At 36.1% G+C, this 17,266-nt stretch overlaps 2 protein-coding genes across 5 annotated transcripts; both read left to right on the top strand.

The window, feature by feature from the left end:
- The first annotated feature begins 333 nt into the window (after positions 1-333).
- LOC111305352 (ABC transporter C family member 5-like) lies at positions 334-10,933 on the top strand. 4 transcript variants are annotated; one of them, XM_089750379.1, is made up of 14 exons: positions 334-383; positions 557-676; positions 920-979; positions 1,071-3,227; positions 3,359-3,679; positions 3,760-3,846; positions 4,865-5,557; positions 5,684-5,848; positions 6,844-7,138; positions 8,238-8,452; positions 8,941-9,246; positions 9,763-9,826; positions 9,974-10,213; positions 10,328-10,933. In XM_089750379.1, the coding sequence occupies exons 2-14, from the start codon at positions 557-559 to the stop codon at positions 10,438-10,440; spliced, it is 4,836 nt and encodes a 1,611-aa protein (XP_089606505.1). In that variant the 5' UTR covers positions 334-383; the 3' UTR covers positions 10,441-10,933. The 4 variants fall into 4 exon arrangements, with proteins under 4 accessions (XP_089606505.1, XP_089606503.1, XP_089606502.1 ...); XM_089750377.1 differs by having other exon boundaries at positions 475-676; XM_089750376.1 differs by having other exon boundaries at positions 334-388.
- A 706-nt stretch (positions 10,934-11,639) lies between these two features.
- Positions 11,640-16,565, top strand: LOC111305351 (NADH dehydrogenase [ubiquinone] 1 alpha subcomplex subunit 9, mitochondrial-like). The gene is made up of 12 exons (XM_022902807.2): positions 11,640-11,794; positions 11,949-12,048; positions 12,200-12,264; positions 12,476-12,561; positions 12,668-12,752; positions 12,838-12,908; positions 13,371-13,502; positions 15,019-15,134; positions 15,232-15,355; positions 15,429-15,497; positions 15,880-16,000; positions 16,134-16,565. The coding sequence occupies exons 1-12, from the start codon at positions 11,701-11,703 to the stop codon at positions 16,271-16,273; spliced, it is 1,203 nt and encodes a 400-aa protein (XP_022758542.2). The 5' UTR covers positions 11,640-11,700; the 3' UTR covers positions 16,274-16,565.
- The last annotated feature ends 701 nt before the right edge of the window (positions 16,566-17,266 follow it).

Genomic DNA, 17,266 nt, shown 5'->3' with positions numbered 1-17,266 from the left:
GAAACAAATCCCGTTTCTTTTTTTCCCTTTCCTTTCTTTCTCGAAACATTAAAAAAAAAAAATGATCTAATGTTTCTTTGTAAAGACATCCTAAAGCATCTCATCATGATCTCATCAACGTGTTAAAAACTTACCCTTCCTCTCTCCAACATGCATCTTTCTCTTGCTTTGATATTTACCTGAATGAAAGTGTTGAACAATCAACTAAATCATTACCCTCGTTTTGAAGAGAGATCCCAGAGCAAGAGCCAGACTCCCACACGGCAAGTGCTACAAAAGCTCAACTTTGGAAAGGTTAAAATAAAATAAATACATCTTTTGACATTCTCTTATGAAACAAAAACACAGGAAGAGAGGAAAGGAAAAGAGAAGAAAGAGACACTGTACAGTATTTCCTCTTCCGTTTCTCTCTTTCTCTTCGAATATATACAAATATCATAGCCTTTTTTTAATTTTCTATTTTTCTTTCTCTAGATTCTACACGTTAATAGGCTTATTGGCTATAGCCTACTCAGCATAAAATCCAAAGATCATTCATTTGGATTTTGGAATGCAGATGTTGGAGTGGTGCTCCCTCTATATATCAGCAAGAAAAGTTTGGTTTTGGAAAAGAAGAAGAGAGCTTTTGAAGAGAGCCAGCCACCGTTTTCCGGTTGATCAAAGGACAAAAACCCAGGTCAGTTTTATTAATTTTTCCATTTTGTATTTTTGTTTCTGATATGGGTTTCATTCAATTTTTCTTTTGATTTTTAGTCTCCTTCTGTTCTCTCTACATGACATATACAGAGATAAGAAAGAGAAAGAGAAAGCGAAAGAGAGTGGATAAATAAAAATATTCGTTCTTTTTTTTTCCTGCTGTCTGTCTTCGTTTTCCGTGTTGATAAAAATCTGTTTGTTTTCATGTGCAATGTGTCTGCAGATTCTATCTCCAAATAGCCCCTTTTTTTTGTTGTTGTTGCCTCTTTCATTGCTTCAGATGGTGAGATGCCCTTCTTCACACGATTTGATCGCTCTTCTTACTTAATTCATCAACATCATCAACAAAGCCACCGACTCAGCTTGTTTCTCAGGTCTCCCCTTCACAAAAAAACTCACCTTTTTCAATAATGGGCTTCACTCTTTTGCTCAATAGCATTACATCTTCTTCATCATCATCATCTGCTGGACAACAGCCTCATTTCTCCCTTCTGAGAGCAATTCAAGGTTTGCCCATTTTGGAACTATCCTCCATTTGCATCAATTTGACATTTTTCCTGGTGTTCCTTTTGATAATATCTGCAAGGCAAATATTTGTCTGTGTTGGTCGAATTCGATTTCTTAAGGATGATTCTGTTGCAAATTCAAGCCCAATTAGGAGAAGTATCAGTGTTGATGGAGCAGTTCAGAATGTTATAGTCAGTACTGGGTTTAAATTGTCTGTATGTTGTTGTTTCTATGTTCTGCTTGTGCAAGTTGTGGTGCTGGGATTTGATGGATTTGGTTTGATAAGAGAGGCTGTCGATGGGAAGGTTGTCGATTGGTCTGTTCTTACCTTGCCTGCTGCTCAAGGTTTAGCTTGGTTTGTATTGAGTTTTTCAGTTCTCCATTGTAAATTTAAGGTGTCTGAGAAATTCCCATTGTTGTTGAGGGTATGGTGGTTTATTTCTTTTATGATTTGCTTGTCTACCTTGTATGTTGATGGGAAATCTTTCTTGGTAGATGGTTCAAACCACCTGTCTTCTCATGTTGTGGCCAATTTTGCTGTAACCCCAGCTCTTGCATTTCTTTGCTTTGTTGCAATTAGAGGTGTGACTGGGATAGAAGTGTGTGGAAACTCTGACCTTCACGAGCCATTGCTTCTTGAAGAAGAGGCAGGGTGTCTTAAGATCACTCCTTATAGTGCTGCTGGGCTCTTTAGTTTGGCCACACTGTCTTGGCTAAATCCACTTCTTTCAATTGGTGCAAAGAGACCGCTTGAGCTTAAGGACATTCCCCTTCTAGCACCAAAAGATCGAGCCAAGACTAATTATAAGGTTTTGAATTTGAATTGGGAAAATTTAAAGGCTGAAAACCTATCAAAGCAACCTTCTTTGGCCTGGGCAATTTTGAAGTCATTCTGGAAGGAAGCAGCTTGTAATGCTGTATTTGCTTTGTTGAATACTCTCGTTTCGTATGTGGGCCCATACATGATTAGTTACTTTGTTGATTATTTGGGAGGGCAGGAGACTTTCCCTCATGAAGGTTACATTCTTGCTGGAATCTTTTTTGCATCCAAGCTTGTAGAGACATTGACTACCCGGCAGTGGTATGTCGGGGTTGACATTTTGGGTATGCATGTGAGATCAGCCCTCACGGCGATGGTGTATCGGAAGGGACTGAAACTTTCAAGCTTATCTAAACAAAGTCACACCAGTGGAGAAATTGTTAATTACATGGCAGTTGATGTTCAAAGAGTGGGAGACTATTCTTGGTATCTCCATGACATTTGGATGCTTCCTTTGCAAATAATTCTTGCTCTTGCAATTTTATATAAAAATGTCGGAGTTGCTTCCGTTGCCACATTGGTTGCAACCATTATTTCCATCATTGTTACTGTTCCTTTGGCAAAGGTCCAAGAAGATTATCAAGACAAGTTAATGGCTGCCAAGGATGAAAGAATGAGGAAGACTTCTGAGTGTCTAAGGAACATGAGGATTCTAAAGCTACAAGCTTGGGAGGATAGGTATCGAGTGAAATTGGAGGAGATGCGGGGTGTAGAATTCAAGTGGCTACGGAAAGCCCTGTATTCTCAGGCCTTTATTACATTCATTTTCTGGAGCTCCCCCATATTTGTTGCAGCTGTTACATTTGCAACTTCTATATTGTTGGGAGATCAACTCACAGCAGGCAGTGTTCTTTCTGCACTGGCCACTTTCAGAATCCTTCAAGAACCGCTCAGGAATTTTCCAGACCTTGTGTCTATGATGGCGCAGACAAAGGTTTCTCTTGATCGAATTTCTGGATTCCTGCAGGAGGAAGAACTGCGGGAAGATGCCACCATTGTTCTGCCCTGCGGCATGTCAAAGGTGGCTATAGAGATTAAGGATGGTGAGTTTTGCTGGGACCCCTCTTCTTCAAGGCCCACCTTATCTGGAATACAAATGAAAGTAGAAAGGGGGATGCATGTGGCAGTTTGTGGCATGGTTGGCTCTGGGAAATCAAGCTTTCTCTCTTGCATCCTTGGGGAGATTCCAAAAATCTCTGGTGAAGTATGTCTGATTCATAGAACTTTTAAACTATTTTATACCTCAAATTTAATTCTTTGGTAGTTTTGTGATTTGTCCCACATTAATGGAAAGGCTTCTAGATTTGTTATTCTTTTACTTTGGTGTTTGAACAGGTTCGTGTGTGCGGTACTGCTGCCTATGTCTCTCAGTCAGCTTGGATACAGTCTGGAAATATTGAGGAGAACATTCTTTTTGGTAGTCCTATGGATAAAGCAAAATACAAGAACGTTATCCATGCTTGTTCCCTGAAGAAGGATTTTGAACTCTTTTCACATGGAGATCTGACCATAATTGGAGATAGGGGTATAAATCTTAGTGGTGGACAGAAACAGCGTGTGCAGCTAGCAAGGGCACTTTATCAAGATGCTGATATTTATTTACTTGATGACCCCTTCAGTGCTGTTGATGCACACACTAGCTCAGAATTGTTCAAGGTTTGATTCAGTTGATGCACTGCACATTTTGCTGTTCTTATCAATAGAATTTGGCTGAACAATTCATTTTGGAACTGCAGGAATACATAATGACAGCATTGGCAAGTAAGACTGTTGTTTTTGTGACCCATCAAGTTGAATTTCTACCTACTGCTGATTTGATACTGGTATGGAATAGCTTCAAATTTATTTCTGTTAGCCATCCAGCATACAATGATGCATTCTTAAGTGCACTCATTCTGAATGCATTGTACATACTGAAATTCATGCCGTATCACATGTGTGCTTTAGTTTCTACTATAATCAGAGAAATTTTTAGCAGAACATTTTAGATAATGGAAAAAGTGAGGTGTCAGTTTTTATTGTTAGGAACTGCCTTTTATACCTCAAATATCTTGAACTATTCAATTGGACAGTTAGCTGACTGTTAAGCCCTTGTCTTAAAATAATAAACTTTTACTCAAGTAATTGAGAAAGTAGACACAATGCACTTGTTACATTTTATGTGATTTATTTCTTGAAGGTTCTTCTTGAGTGAAATTAGTGGAACATCCAATTATCTGTTTTTTAGGCCAGATGGGCATATGTATTGATTGAATTCATGGCTTTGCGCCTGCATTGCCTTTCCTTCCATTGAGAAAAGATAATATTATTTTTCTGGACTAATCCTTGTTCAAGGCCATGTGCCCCCTCCACCTCTGATTAATGCAAAGCAGGTGGGAGGGTTTAAAATGATCTAATTAATGAATTAGATAACAATAACTTGCTGTAGGAGATACCATAGGATATAACAATACACTGTCAACAATACTATTGCAAAGTCAATAGTGTTCGAATGTTAGACAAAATGGTGCAACTTACTGGATGACCATGGACTAGATATATAGTGAAGTATGAGTGTTGTTTTTGGCATCAGAACGGTAAAAAAAAGTGGAGGCTGGGGTTGAAAACTAGCATGTGAGACTAATTGTGGCTTTATAGGGAGATCAAATGTAAAGCTGGTGGAGATGAAGCATTGTTTGGACAGAAATCTCTTTGTTTTTTGTTCAACTGTTGTTCATATAATAAGGAATTTTCTTTGCAGTAATTATGCTTTTTTTGGCTAAAGGTGGTGATATGATGAGACCGGTTTTAATATGGTGTTCTGAATATTGTATTATCAAATTTCATCAATCATATTTGCAGGTTCTTAAGGAAGGCCATATCATACAGGCAGGAAAATATGATGAACTTTTACAAGCAGGCACTGATTTCAAAACTCTGGTCTCAGCTCATCATGAAGCAATTGAAGCAATGGATATTCCAAGTCACTCATCAGAAGACTCTGATGAAAATTTGCTTGTTGATGGGCCAAGCATACTAAATAAAAAATGTGATTCAGCTGGAAATAGTATTGACAGTTTGGCAAAGGAAGTGCAAGATGGTGCATCAGCTTCAGACCTGAAAGCAATTAAAGAGAAAAAGAAAGCAAAGCGGAGGAAAAAGCAACTTGTTCAAGAAGAGGAAAGGGTAAAAGGAAGAGTCAGCATGAAGGTGTATCTGTCATATATGGCAGCCGCATATAAAGGCATGTTGATACCACTCATTGTTCTTGCACAAACATTATTTCAGTTCCTTCAAATAGCTAGTAATTGGTGGATGGCATGGGCAAACCCCCAGACTGAAGGAGACCAAGCTAAAGTCAGTCCTATGGTCCTCCTTATTGTTTATATGGCCCTTGCTTTTGGGAGCTCGTGGTTTATATTTGTCAGGGCTGTTCTTGTAGCCACATTTGGCCTAGCAGCTGCGCAAAAATTGTTTTTCAATATGCTTAGAAGTGTATTTCGGGCCCCAATGTCTTTTTTTGATTCAACTCCAGCTGGACGTATCTTGAATCGTGTAAGTTTTTTTTTAATTTATATTTTCATCTGACAATATATACCTGGTAAATCTTCTTTTTGTCTTTGTTTGAACTCCTCTCCTTCTATTTAGATTATGTGATGATGGTTATTTGTAAACTCACAGGTGTCCATTGATCAAAGCGTTGTGGATCTTGATATTCCTTTTAGACTTGGTGGGTTTGCTTCAACAACAATACAGCTTCTTGGGATTGTTGGTGTGATGACAAAAGTTACTTGGCAAGTGCTTCTTCTTGTTGTCCCAATGGCTGTTGCTTGCTTGTGGATGCAGGTAGTTACTTCTATTTTGCCTCAAATTTCTGTTGTTGGGATCCATTGACTCTCATAGAGAGAGAAATGGAAGCACATTTGTATTAGTTTATTTTATTTAACCTTATCCCGCTTTTCTCATTCACACTGAGAATAAACCTGGAGGCTTATCACAGGCTTTTGGGATTAAAAATTGTAATGCTTATTCAAAAATAATCTGCATCCAAGTGAACAATATTGACAGCATTTAACAAATGACATGATTTTAAAGCGGTAAAATGGCTTGTAAGGTTGCTTCAATCACTTGCTATTAGCTATTGTTTATGTGTCTTCTTTTCTTCTGAGTCTTGAATTGTGCACCTTAAAATTTTCTGTATCTGTTTGAATGGTGGTAAGGAAAGGAATGACTTATTAAATCCACCTGCTACTATAACACACATATCTACAGAGTGAGGACCAATTTAAGTATTTCCTCAGTTCTATTGAAAAAGAAGATATATGGGTGATTGATTACTTACTTAAAATTGCTTAAAAACCTGGTCTTAAAGTTACTATCCATTTTTTAACTTGAAAATAATGTGGTCCATGAAGCACTTCCAACTGCATCCTGTGAACTCCACAATGATAATTGGTAAATATTGTCCCCAAAATATCCCTCACACTATTCTTTATTGGATTATTTTTATATATCTGTTTACGTGGTCTAAAACTTTGATGGTAAGGTTAAAAGGATATGACTTTGTCTTCTGCCTATGTTCTTGTATTTCCCTTGCAACTTTCATATTGTTTGACAAGATTCGATTTATCATATTTTATTTATTTTTAGATTCTTGTATTTGGAGTTGAAGTTTAAGTTGCCAGTCCATAGAACTGCATTGGTTTAATTAATCCACGTTAAACCCTTTTAACCTTTGTTGATGAATTTAATATACACATTATCATGTCTGAGTTATTGTAGTGTAGTTTCCTTGGAAACATGTTTCTTCTGATGAATTGGTCACTTATTGCTGGTTGCAGAAATACTACATGGCTTCTTCAAGGGAATTGGTTCGCATTGTTAGCATCCAGAAATCTCCAATTATTCATCTTTTTGGTGAATCAATTGCAGGAGCAGCCACGATAAGAGGTTTTGGGCAAGAGAAAAGGTTCATGAAGAGAAACCTTTATCTTCTTGATTGTTTTGCTCGTCCATTCTTTTGCAGTCTTGCAGCCATTGAATGGCTGTGCCTGCGCATGGAATTACTTTCGACCTTTGTATTTGCTTTTTGCATGATTTTGCTCGTGAGTTTTCCACATGGAAGTATTGATCCAAGTAAGTAAATCTTTTGCATTGTTATTTAATTTATCTGCTTGTTTTTGTAAGAAATATCAAGTGATCAGGAGTGAAGTGTACTGCAAAAATATCAAGTGATCAGGAGTGAAGTGTACTGCAAAATTTAAAGTAAATCTGATTTCTCACTTGCAATGTCAAGGTAATGGTTGGTGTGTTGTAGTTTTCAAAATTCTTTCCTTTGGAAGAGATTGATTTGCACCGTGTCTTTTACAATGACCGTTTAGAATTCTCGGGTAGTTTTAGTTACATTATTACACATTCCTTTTGTCTTTTTCCTCTAAATGGTGTTGATTGTGTTGATGTGGCTGATCTTGATGGGGAGGATTAGGGTGTTCATTTGGTTAGTTTGGTTAATTTCGAATCGAATTATCCAAAACCGAATTAATTGAATTACATTATTTTATTTTCATTAATCGAACCGAATTTATGGATTTCGAAAATTGACCGGTCAGTTCGATTAATTTTTTTCGGTTAACCGAATAATAAATATATTTAAGTTAAATTATATTTTAAACTCTTAATTTCTCATATTTTAAACAAATTAAATAAATTTATCCAACAAAAAGTTCAAATATCAAAGTATTATATTAAAAACTCTTAACAAATTATGAAAGTAAATTATCTATTTCATGTATTGTTCATTTTATATTTGGATTATGTTATATTTCAGTTAAAATTTCGGTTAATTTGGTTAATTCGATTTTCGAACCAAATTAATTGAAAACTGAAATTTTTTTAAAATCATTTTCGTTAATTGATCAAAATTAATTTGGTGGCCGACCAATTAACCGAATTAAATCGGTTCGGTCAGTTAATTCAGTTAAAACCGAATTACGCACACCCCTAGGAAGGATTAAGGTTTTACTGAGTTGAGCATTCCAATTTACAATGCTTTAGGATGTGTAAGAAAATTTACTGTCATCCTTCAAGAAGTGGAGAGCTAGACTGGTGCTGCCAAGTTCGGACACAGTTTCATTAGTATTTAGACTATGTTTTAGATATTAGATAAAAATGAAATATTAGAATTGTTAATTACGATAGTATGCTGATGCTAATAATTCCTGCTTCTTCTAAACAGGTATGGCAGGCCTTGCAGTGACATATGGCCTTAACTTAAATGCACGGTTATCGCGGTGGATACTTAGCTTTTGCAAGCTCGAGAATAAAATTATATCCATAGAGAGGATTTATCAGTACAGCCAAATTCCTAGTGAAGCTCCTCCTGTTATTGAAAATTCCCGCCCTCCATCCTCATGGCCTGAAAATGGAACAGTTGAATTGGTTGATTTAAAGGTATCCAGTTGTTTTTCACCACATCATGCAATATCTTATTTTTCCTTGCAACATAGGAGATTGATATACACCATTCTTTTTTGACATTAGTTCTTTCGCCATGGTAGCAACTTCATGCGAAAGGTGTGCAGGATATGAGTGCTTTATGGCATGAGAATGGAGCATCTAGTGGCATTTCAATAATTTCCATAATTCCTCTGGCTAAAAACTGAATATTGTTTTCAACATCATTCCTCTCTTCTCCTCTTGCTTGATGAAGTCTACTTAATTGGGAAATTTGGATTCTGTTTATGATTTTTAAAAAATTTTTCTTATACCATAAAAAATAGAGTGAAAGAAAGATTTTGTAGAAGGCTGTGTGTGATCAATAGATAATATATCGTTGTAATTTTTAATGTTGGAGAAAAAGCATAAAATTTTCTGTGTTTGAATATTACAGGCCCCACATGCTGACTTTTCCATTGCTTTTTATATTCCTTTTTTTGAAGGTTCGTTATGGGGAAAATCTCCCTGTGGTGCTTCATGGGGTAACATGTGCATTTCCTGGCGGCAAGAAGATTGGAATTGTTGGGCGTACTGGAAGTGGTAAATCTACTTTGATCCAAGCATTATTCCGATTGATTGAGCCATCTGGTGGGAGGATCATTGTAGATAACATTGACATTTCAACGATTGGGCTCCATGACCTTCGTAGCCGTCTTAGTATCATACCTCAGGATCCCACATTATTTGAAGGAACTATTAGAGCCAATCTTGACCCTCTTGAAGAGCATCCAGATCATGAAATTTGGGAGGTATAAGTTTGTCACTTGCATACCCAGATCTCTCTCTCTCCCTCATATAATGAGTATACTTAAGCAGAGAGTTAAGTTTATGAATTTCACTGAAGTTCCGGTATTTATTTCATGGGCATAAAGTTATGAACACATTCTTGATGTTCCTTGCCTCTGAACTAATTAAAAATTCTAGAAATTTTAAGTAGTTCCCTAGTTTCCAGTTCTTCCTGTTGAAGATTTCGGAGTTCATTTCACTGAGATTATTAGTTCCTAGTGAACCTGGATACAGATAATTTATATTAATTTAGCTATTCTCATTTGCTAATATTCATTTCTAACACTCAACATTATGATGGTCTGTATGAAATAAATACCACTTGATTACTTGATTTACATTCTTTTTCAATATTTTGTATCATTTTATTCCCAAGTAGACACAATTTTACCATTCCAAAATATGATTGTTGAATCTTAAAATATGCTTATGTCAAATGCTGTGCACCGAATTAAGTTCTGAATTTTTATTCCTTACAGGCACTCGATAAGTCTCAGCTTGGAGATATTGTTCGTCAGAAAGACCAAAAGCTTGATACGCCAGGTTTGTACCATCCGTCTTGGACATCATTAATGTATCATCTGAACTGAAAAAAAGAAAAGGAAAAATGTCTAGAGAAAGAAGAGGCAAAAGCCCCTTGAAGTTGCATGTGGTTGATAGATCATTTTTTCTTTGTTGTAAAATCTGCAGTTTTAGAAAATGGAGATAACTGGAGTGTGGGGCAGCGGCAACTTGTTTCCCTTGGTCGGGCTTTACTTAAACAGGCAAGAATACTTGTGCTAGATGAAGCAACAGCATCAGTTGATACTGCCACTGACAATCTCATACAGAAGATCATCCGAACAGAGTTCAAGAACTGCACAGTTTGCACTATTGCACATCGTATTCCAACTGTAATTGACAGTGATCTTGTTTTGGTACTAAGTGATGGTACGTAAAACAATGTCTTTAATATCTCAAGTTTGAGATGTTTCAGTATTATTCATCGGTGTAAAGTTATTGAAAGTCTGACTTTTTCCCAATGAATTGGAAATTTATTTGCAGGTCGAGTTGCAGAGTTTGATACTCCGGCACGTCTCCTGGAAGATAAAACATCCATGTTTCTAAAGTTGGTAACTGAGTATTCATCAAGATCAAGTGGCATACCAGATTATTGAAACAGATTGCATGCCAAAATTCTTCCAGTCAGAGGCATCAGCAGCTGAGGGACTATCCAAGAGTGAACCAGCTACTGCTGCTGCCGCTGCTTTGTTCACAGTATTAGGCAAACTCAATGACAAATGGAAAGGACAGATATGTATGTCAAGCCATTAAACCAAAACCTCAAGTAAAAGAGAGTAGTTTCTACTTCAAGGTAATTTCAAGCTAATTCATCCCCTTTGGTGAATTTGGGGAATTCATGCACTGTTGTCAACCCGGGATACCTTGTAACAGAAAATAAGTCAGATGGGTAGAGTTTGGTAATAATACACGGAAGAAGAAAAAATGGGTGGCTCATATTTGTTCAAAGATGTGTAATAAATTAGTGCGTAGAAAAATGTTGGATTGTAGTCAGGATAAATTGTAGAGTTGAACTAGTCAGATCCACTCTTTCTGCTGTCAAATTTTCAGTTATAGACTAAAGAATATAAATTTTGTTTCATCTCTCTACTGGCAGCTTCTGTTATAGGTTTTGCTACCATAAATTTTGCTTCGAACTCAACTCTTTCTCTCTCACCCTTGAGTAAATATCAAATATACTGCTGCAGCTGACAGATTATAAAAACTTGCACATCCAATTGAGCAGGTTTTACAGAATCTAAGCTTTTAAAATTTTCATGTCAGCAATCATCTTGGAGATTCCATAACGTACAATTTGACTCAATGACACATCATACATTCGAGTAGCAATGTATTCCCACATGCAAAGTTCACCCTTCTCCCTCTATCATATGGTGTTTTTGCGGATTTTTTTTTATTTTTTTATCTTGTTATATCATGAATACCAAAGCCAAGAAATTAAAATTGTCTTCGAACCATAATTTTGCAGCCTGTTGCCCTCTATAAGGAAGGAGTATCACAAATTCTCCTTGGCAGTTGATTTTCTGCTTTAGACTTTGATTCGCTTTCCTAAAATAGAATAACCATTGTTCATGAACATCTCAAATTTGTTGAAAATTCAATCACCAACTTAACCAAAATAATAGTGAAAATAGTTCATAAACGTTAATTAAAAAAAGGTTCAGTTGGCCCAAATTGAGAAAAGGGATAAAGCCTAAAACATGGCCCAAAATATGACTGAAAACGAAGAACCCAAGCCCAAATCCAGTATGACCTAAAATTAGATACAAAATCCAAATCTCCATCCTTAAATCTCAAACAAAACCACTTCCCTAATTCCCTTTCTCTCTCACTCGGAGAAGCTAAGCTGAGAAAAGATGCAGGCGATCACAAGACGGTTAGGGCAGCAATATTTGAGGCCAACGCCTTCAACCTCTTCTATTAAGTCTATATACCCTCTCTCCGATCACTGTAACTTTTCCATTCCCTCTTTTTAGTTTCTCAATTGATCTTTTTCTTCTTCTTCTTCTTCTTTTCCTCTTCTATATTTTAATGGTGTTTCGCATTTGTATCAAATTGATGGGTTTTATTAAAATTTGAAGCATTTTGATATCAATTTTATCAGATTATGGAGGTGATCATCCGCGATACGAATCTACATTGGCCGCCCACACGGGCGTGGGCCACCTCGTTCGCAAGGGCACCGGTGGCCGATCCTCCGTTAGGTCATTTCTTGGAATTCACACTTTATAGCTAAAATTTTCTGTTTGCTTTCCAGTAATATACCAAATGTGATTTCTTTTTTATTTTTTCGGTTAAATAATAGTAGTAGATTGAGCCTATGAATTAGGGATGAAATTTTTCCTTTTCTTTCAGTGGCATTATAGCTACAGTTTTTGGAGCTACCGGATTCCTTGGTCGTTATCTTGTGCAACAGCTTGGTAATTTAAACTTAAATTGTTTATTTTTATTTGAGTTTTTATTGTACATTGGTTTGATGATCTGCTTCTTTTTGTGCTCAAATGTTTCATGTTTCGCTTTAAAATGTGCATGAGTGAGAGCTTGTTTTGTTTTATTTTTTTTTTTTTTAATCCCACTTGAGGGTTTATTTTTCGGTGTGTATACTTACTGATGTTTTTGTTTTTATTTTAGCTAAAATGGGATCTCAGGTGTTAGTTCCTTTCCGAGGTTCTGAAGATAACCCCCGTCATCTCAAGTTGATGGGAGATTTGGGACAGGTAGCATACTTCATGAAATTGCTTTTTTTTTTTTCTTATTGAAATTCATATTCATTTGCATATTATTTTTTTATTATGGTCTTAATTTCATATTTCTTGTACTCAGATTGTGCCAATGAAATACGATCCAAGGGATGAAAATTCTATCAAGGCTGTGATGGCAAAGGCTAATGTTGTTATCAATCTTATTGGTATACTAGTCTTCTCTTTTGATTTTACCTATGAAAGATATTTAAAACCGTGGATTTTTTTCATCTGTGTTGCTTATATTGGCAGGAAGAGAGTATGAGACAAGAAACTATAGCTTTGAGGAGGTAAACCATTTCATGGCAGAACAACTGGCAGTGGTATGTTGGAGCTTTCATTCACATTGAAATTGGCAATCTTAATTTCTTAGCATGATTTTGGACCAGCTCGTGTATGGGCTAAATGTTATATTTAGTTCTTTGTTGGACGAAGGTTTGGGGAGTTTGAAGTAGAAGGAAATGTATTATGCACAACCTTTGCTTCCCTCTGATGAAGGAAAAGTTGGGCATTCACTCATTCTACTTAAGGCTCTATCATATAGGTCAGCTTTAGATTTTAATGTAGTTGATTGACTGCATTTCCTTTTCTGTCGTTGGTGCTGACATTTACAACCAAATTGTCTGTGAAGCATCTTTATCAAGTTTTTAACATATGGAACGGTATAGTTTGTGACTCTGTGTATCAGATTTTCTTCTGCTATTAACCATGTTCTACATTTAACTAAGCTTAATTTGCTGGAGTTTTTAGTGCTTCATGCATTAGTTTTTTCTTCTTGATTTCAGATTGCCAAAGAACATGGTGGTATCATGAGATTTATTCAAGTTTCTTGCTTAGGGTCCTCTCTGTCATCTCCATCAAGATTTCTAAGAGCTAGGGCTGCTGGAGAAGAAGCTGTTTTGAAAGAACTTCCTGAGGTAGTTATTCATTAGTTTCTACAACTTGAGATGCTAATGCTGGATATAGTGAATTTATTGTAATATAAGCAGAGTAAACCTGTGTATTAATAATTGTGACAATGTTATCTGATAGCGCATTCACTTCACATTATGCATAAATGGGCTTTTTTTTTTTTTTCGTTTATTTTCTTATCTTGATTGGAGTTACGTATAAACAAAATGAGGTTGGAAAGAGATAGAAATAGTTTGTTCTATTTAGCTTTAAATGCATGGATAGCCGTTCCTAGGATCTTTCACAAAAAAAGTCCTGCTGCCTTTTGTGAATGAGGGAATTAATTTTGACACAGTTTCATAGGAGAATTTAAGTGTCTTATGTTGTTGCCATGGCTGCTGTTGCTTTCATCTTTTCCTCGGCTTCACTACTTAAGCTATTTACTGCTGAAGTGCTCCTACTTGACGTGTTGTGCTAAATGCTTGTTTGCTGCTTTTGGGGCTTGATTGTGGTTGTTTATAGGTGCTTCTGTATGGTGTTTATTTGAATGACAATATTGCCTTTTAGTTATATGGACTTTTAATATTGTTGTTTGTACATATGGTAACTTGAGATCAAGGTTGTGTTTCAATATCAGAATAGAGGTGAAAATACGATGAAGTTGACATTGACTCCTCTTTCTTCAGATTATAAGCATGTAGAGATGAAGTTGTTGATGCATACCTTCTTCCTCTAGTAGAATTAAAGAATGCATTGAAGTTATTATGCCTGCAAGGACCTCCATTCCTTCTAAGCTTTGCAACATCACTACTCATTCCACAAACTGGTTCTATATTGTTTAAGTCTTAGGCAATGGTTTACTTGAAGTTGCCTTATCATCCTAAACAAAAGTAAAATTCAAGTTCATTCAGTTTGCTATAAGCTTTTTTTTTTTTTTTTGAGTAAATGGTTATTTTTCAGTCTTATTAATGCTTGATGCCAAATTTGTGATACATATTTTAGCTGATAGCTATTTAGAAAATTTCTCAAATAAGTGATCTGGAAAACATAATGCATTTAGAATTGCAATAGAAGAGTCAAAGTTGTTGAATTTGGCATTGTGCAAACTTAGTTTTGTACTTTGTTAGAAGATTTGATGTTACCTCTAGGAAATCATTAGAATGATGCATAACACAGATAGTGCAATCATAAAAAGAACCTGAATAGTGCAGAACCTAATGCATTGTGCAAACTGGGTTTTGGACTTTGTATGAAGATTTGATGTAACCTCTAGGAAATCATTAGAATGATGCATAATACTGGTAGCGCAATCATAATAAGAACCCGAATAGGGCAAGAACCTAAGTATGCAATAAAATTACACAAGTGCATCTTCTTTTTGAATAAGATTGAGGGAAGGTAAGTGAGAATAGTAAAAGGGCTAAACTGAGTTGAAAAGGTGTGATTAGCTCATTAAGGGTTAGTCTTATCTATGCTTCCTCATTTTAGGTGTTACCTTATGGTTTCAATATCAACTCTTTTAGCATATTATTCCTTCTACAGGCTACTGTAATGAAACCTGCTGTAATGATTGGTACCGAGGATCGGATCATGAATCGGTGGGCTCAGTTTGCAAAGAAATATAGTTTTCTTCCTCTCATTGGTGATGGATCTACCAAGTAATTTTGGATCACAACCTGGATCTTTTAATTGAAATTTCTGGGGTCCTTTTCTTCTGGAAGCTTTGTGCATCTTTTCTGAATGGTTTCTTTACAGAATCCAACCTGTATATGTTGTTGATGTTGCTTCTGCAATTGTTGCGGCTTTGAAAGATGATGCCACCAGCATGGGAAAAGTTTATGAGTTGGGTGGGCCAGAGATCTTTACCATGCATGAACTGGTAATTTCTTTCCTTCTCATTAATTTATTGCAGCAATGCTTCTTGGTGTAACTGAACCTAAAATTCCCTGCAGGCTGAGCTTATGTACGACATGATCCGTGAATGGCCACGCTATGTAAAAGTACCTCTACCCATTGCAAAGGTAAATGTGTAACATTTGTATTTGGGCTAGTGCCACAAGCAATGTTTTAGCTGTTCTAAGCTAGTGCAGCTTTTTATTCCATTGTCTAATTTGTTAGTATTGACTTTATGCATGGTAAATATTAGTTATGCTGGCAGCAAAAGATAATTTCTTTTAAATGTCAGTGGAATGCACGTGGTGCTTTTCATGCCTTAGTTATTATTATTGTTATTATTTTGCCAATTTCATGCCTTAATTATGACTAACACTCTTTTACACAATTGATTATTGTGCTTCTACTTGCAAATTCATGTTTCTGTTTACCTCTATTTTCACATTGTCGATGCTTGGTACCTTTTGTTGTTGAATTTTAATTTAACAGCTCATCGTTTGATGGTTTCAGGCAATTGCAACGCCGAGAGAGTTGTTACTCAAGAAAGTGCCATTTCCACTTCCAAATCCTGACATCTTCAATCTGGATCAGATACATGCATTTGCGTCTGATACCGTTGTCTCAGAAAATGGTCAGTTGAAATAGTTTTGAGGCTATTATAGTATCATTGTTTCTTCTAATTTTTAAAGTCATTGCTAACAACTTGCCTTGTTACCAGATTAGTCATATCTCACTTTCCCCTTATTTTGTGGTGGGTTTTGCAGCTTTAACTTTTATGGATTTGGGTATTGTGCCTCATAAGTTGAAGGGATACCCGGTTGAGTATCTTATCCAGTACCGTAAGGGTGGTCCACAATTTGGGTCTACAGTCAGCGAAAAAGTTAATCCAGAATATTGGCCTTAATTTTCGAGTAGCAAGATATAATAAAATTCATATACTTGGTTGTTAATCACTCTGTACAACATTTGCAACTCTGACTTTTTCAGTGCCATTTGCTGGTTAACTAATTAGTGGCATCATAGGTTTGCTGGGAGGGGCTTGTTTTCGTTGGCAGAAACTAGGAAAGAATAATAAAAGGGAAGTATCCTTGAGTTATATCAGGAATGTATAATTGTGAGAAATATTCATCTCATTTGTAATTTTTAAAAGACATCATCCTGTTAAAAGAAAACATTTTATTTGTTTCTGTTGGCAATTTTGTCATTGTACTGCTTTGTGTATTCCTCGTAAATGTTGTGGTTCTTAGGATCTATTACAGTGAAAATGATTTCGGTGAAATTGAAAATAGTAATAAAAATTATTATAATTGTAACCTAGGCTTAGACCCTAGAGCTGCGGTGGAATCTAAACCTAGGCTTAGACCCTTTTCTTTGCCTCTTCGTTTATATATTTTTTTACATTTCTTGGTTATAAGTCAGATATGATTAACTAATCTCTTCTATTGCAATCTGATGAAGTAGGAGAAGAATTTTAGTTCTTTACCTAAGAAAAAGAAAATGAGAAAGACCAGAGAACAAGAGTGTAGTTTAAGTCGTTCTAATGAAACATTAGCTTCTCTTGTTGCTGGCGAAAAGTGAAAACAAACAGACACAGTGCAAGCAAAGAAGCAAAAGAATAGAAATCAACAGTGGTATACTTGACCCAATTTAAAACAAAGATATCAAAAACAAAAAAACAAACAATGCCAACAAACACTGGTACCCCAGAAATCAGCTTAGGCTCTTTGAATAGCATTAACTTTGAAGGAAGCAATGCTGGGGCTACAATGTTCATCCGTCTTGGCATGCCAGGCGAGCCAGGAGGTTGTTGGTGCATCAACATCTCTACCAACAGCAAAGTTCAATGGATAAACGGTTCTGTTTTGATAGGGAGTAACATAAAAATGAAGAACCCTGG

Source organism: Durio zibethinus, chromosome 21, assembly GCF_047325235.1.
Source record: "Durio zibethinus cultivar Kanyao isolate XHJ-2024 chromosome 21, ASM4732523v1, whole genome shotgun sequence".
NCBI lineage: Eukaryota > Viridiplantae > Streptophyta > Magnoliopsida > Malvales > Malvaceae > Durio > Durio zibethinus.
The sequence above is the reverse complement of the archived record's forward strand: the minus strand, read 5'-3'. Positions and strand labels throughout refer to the sequence as shown.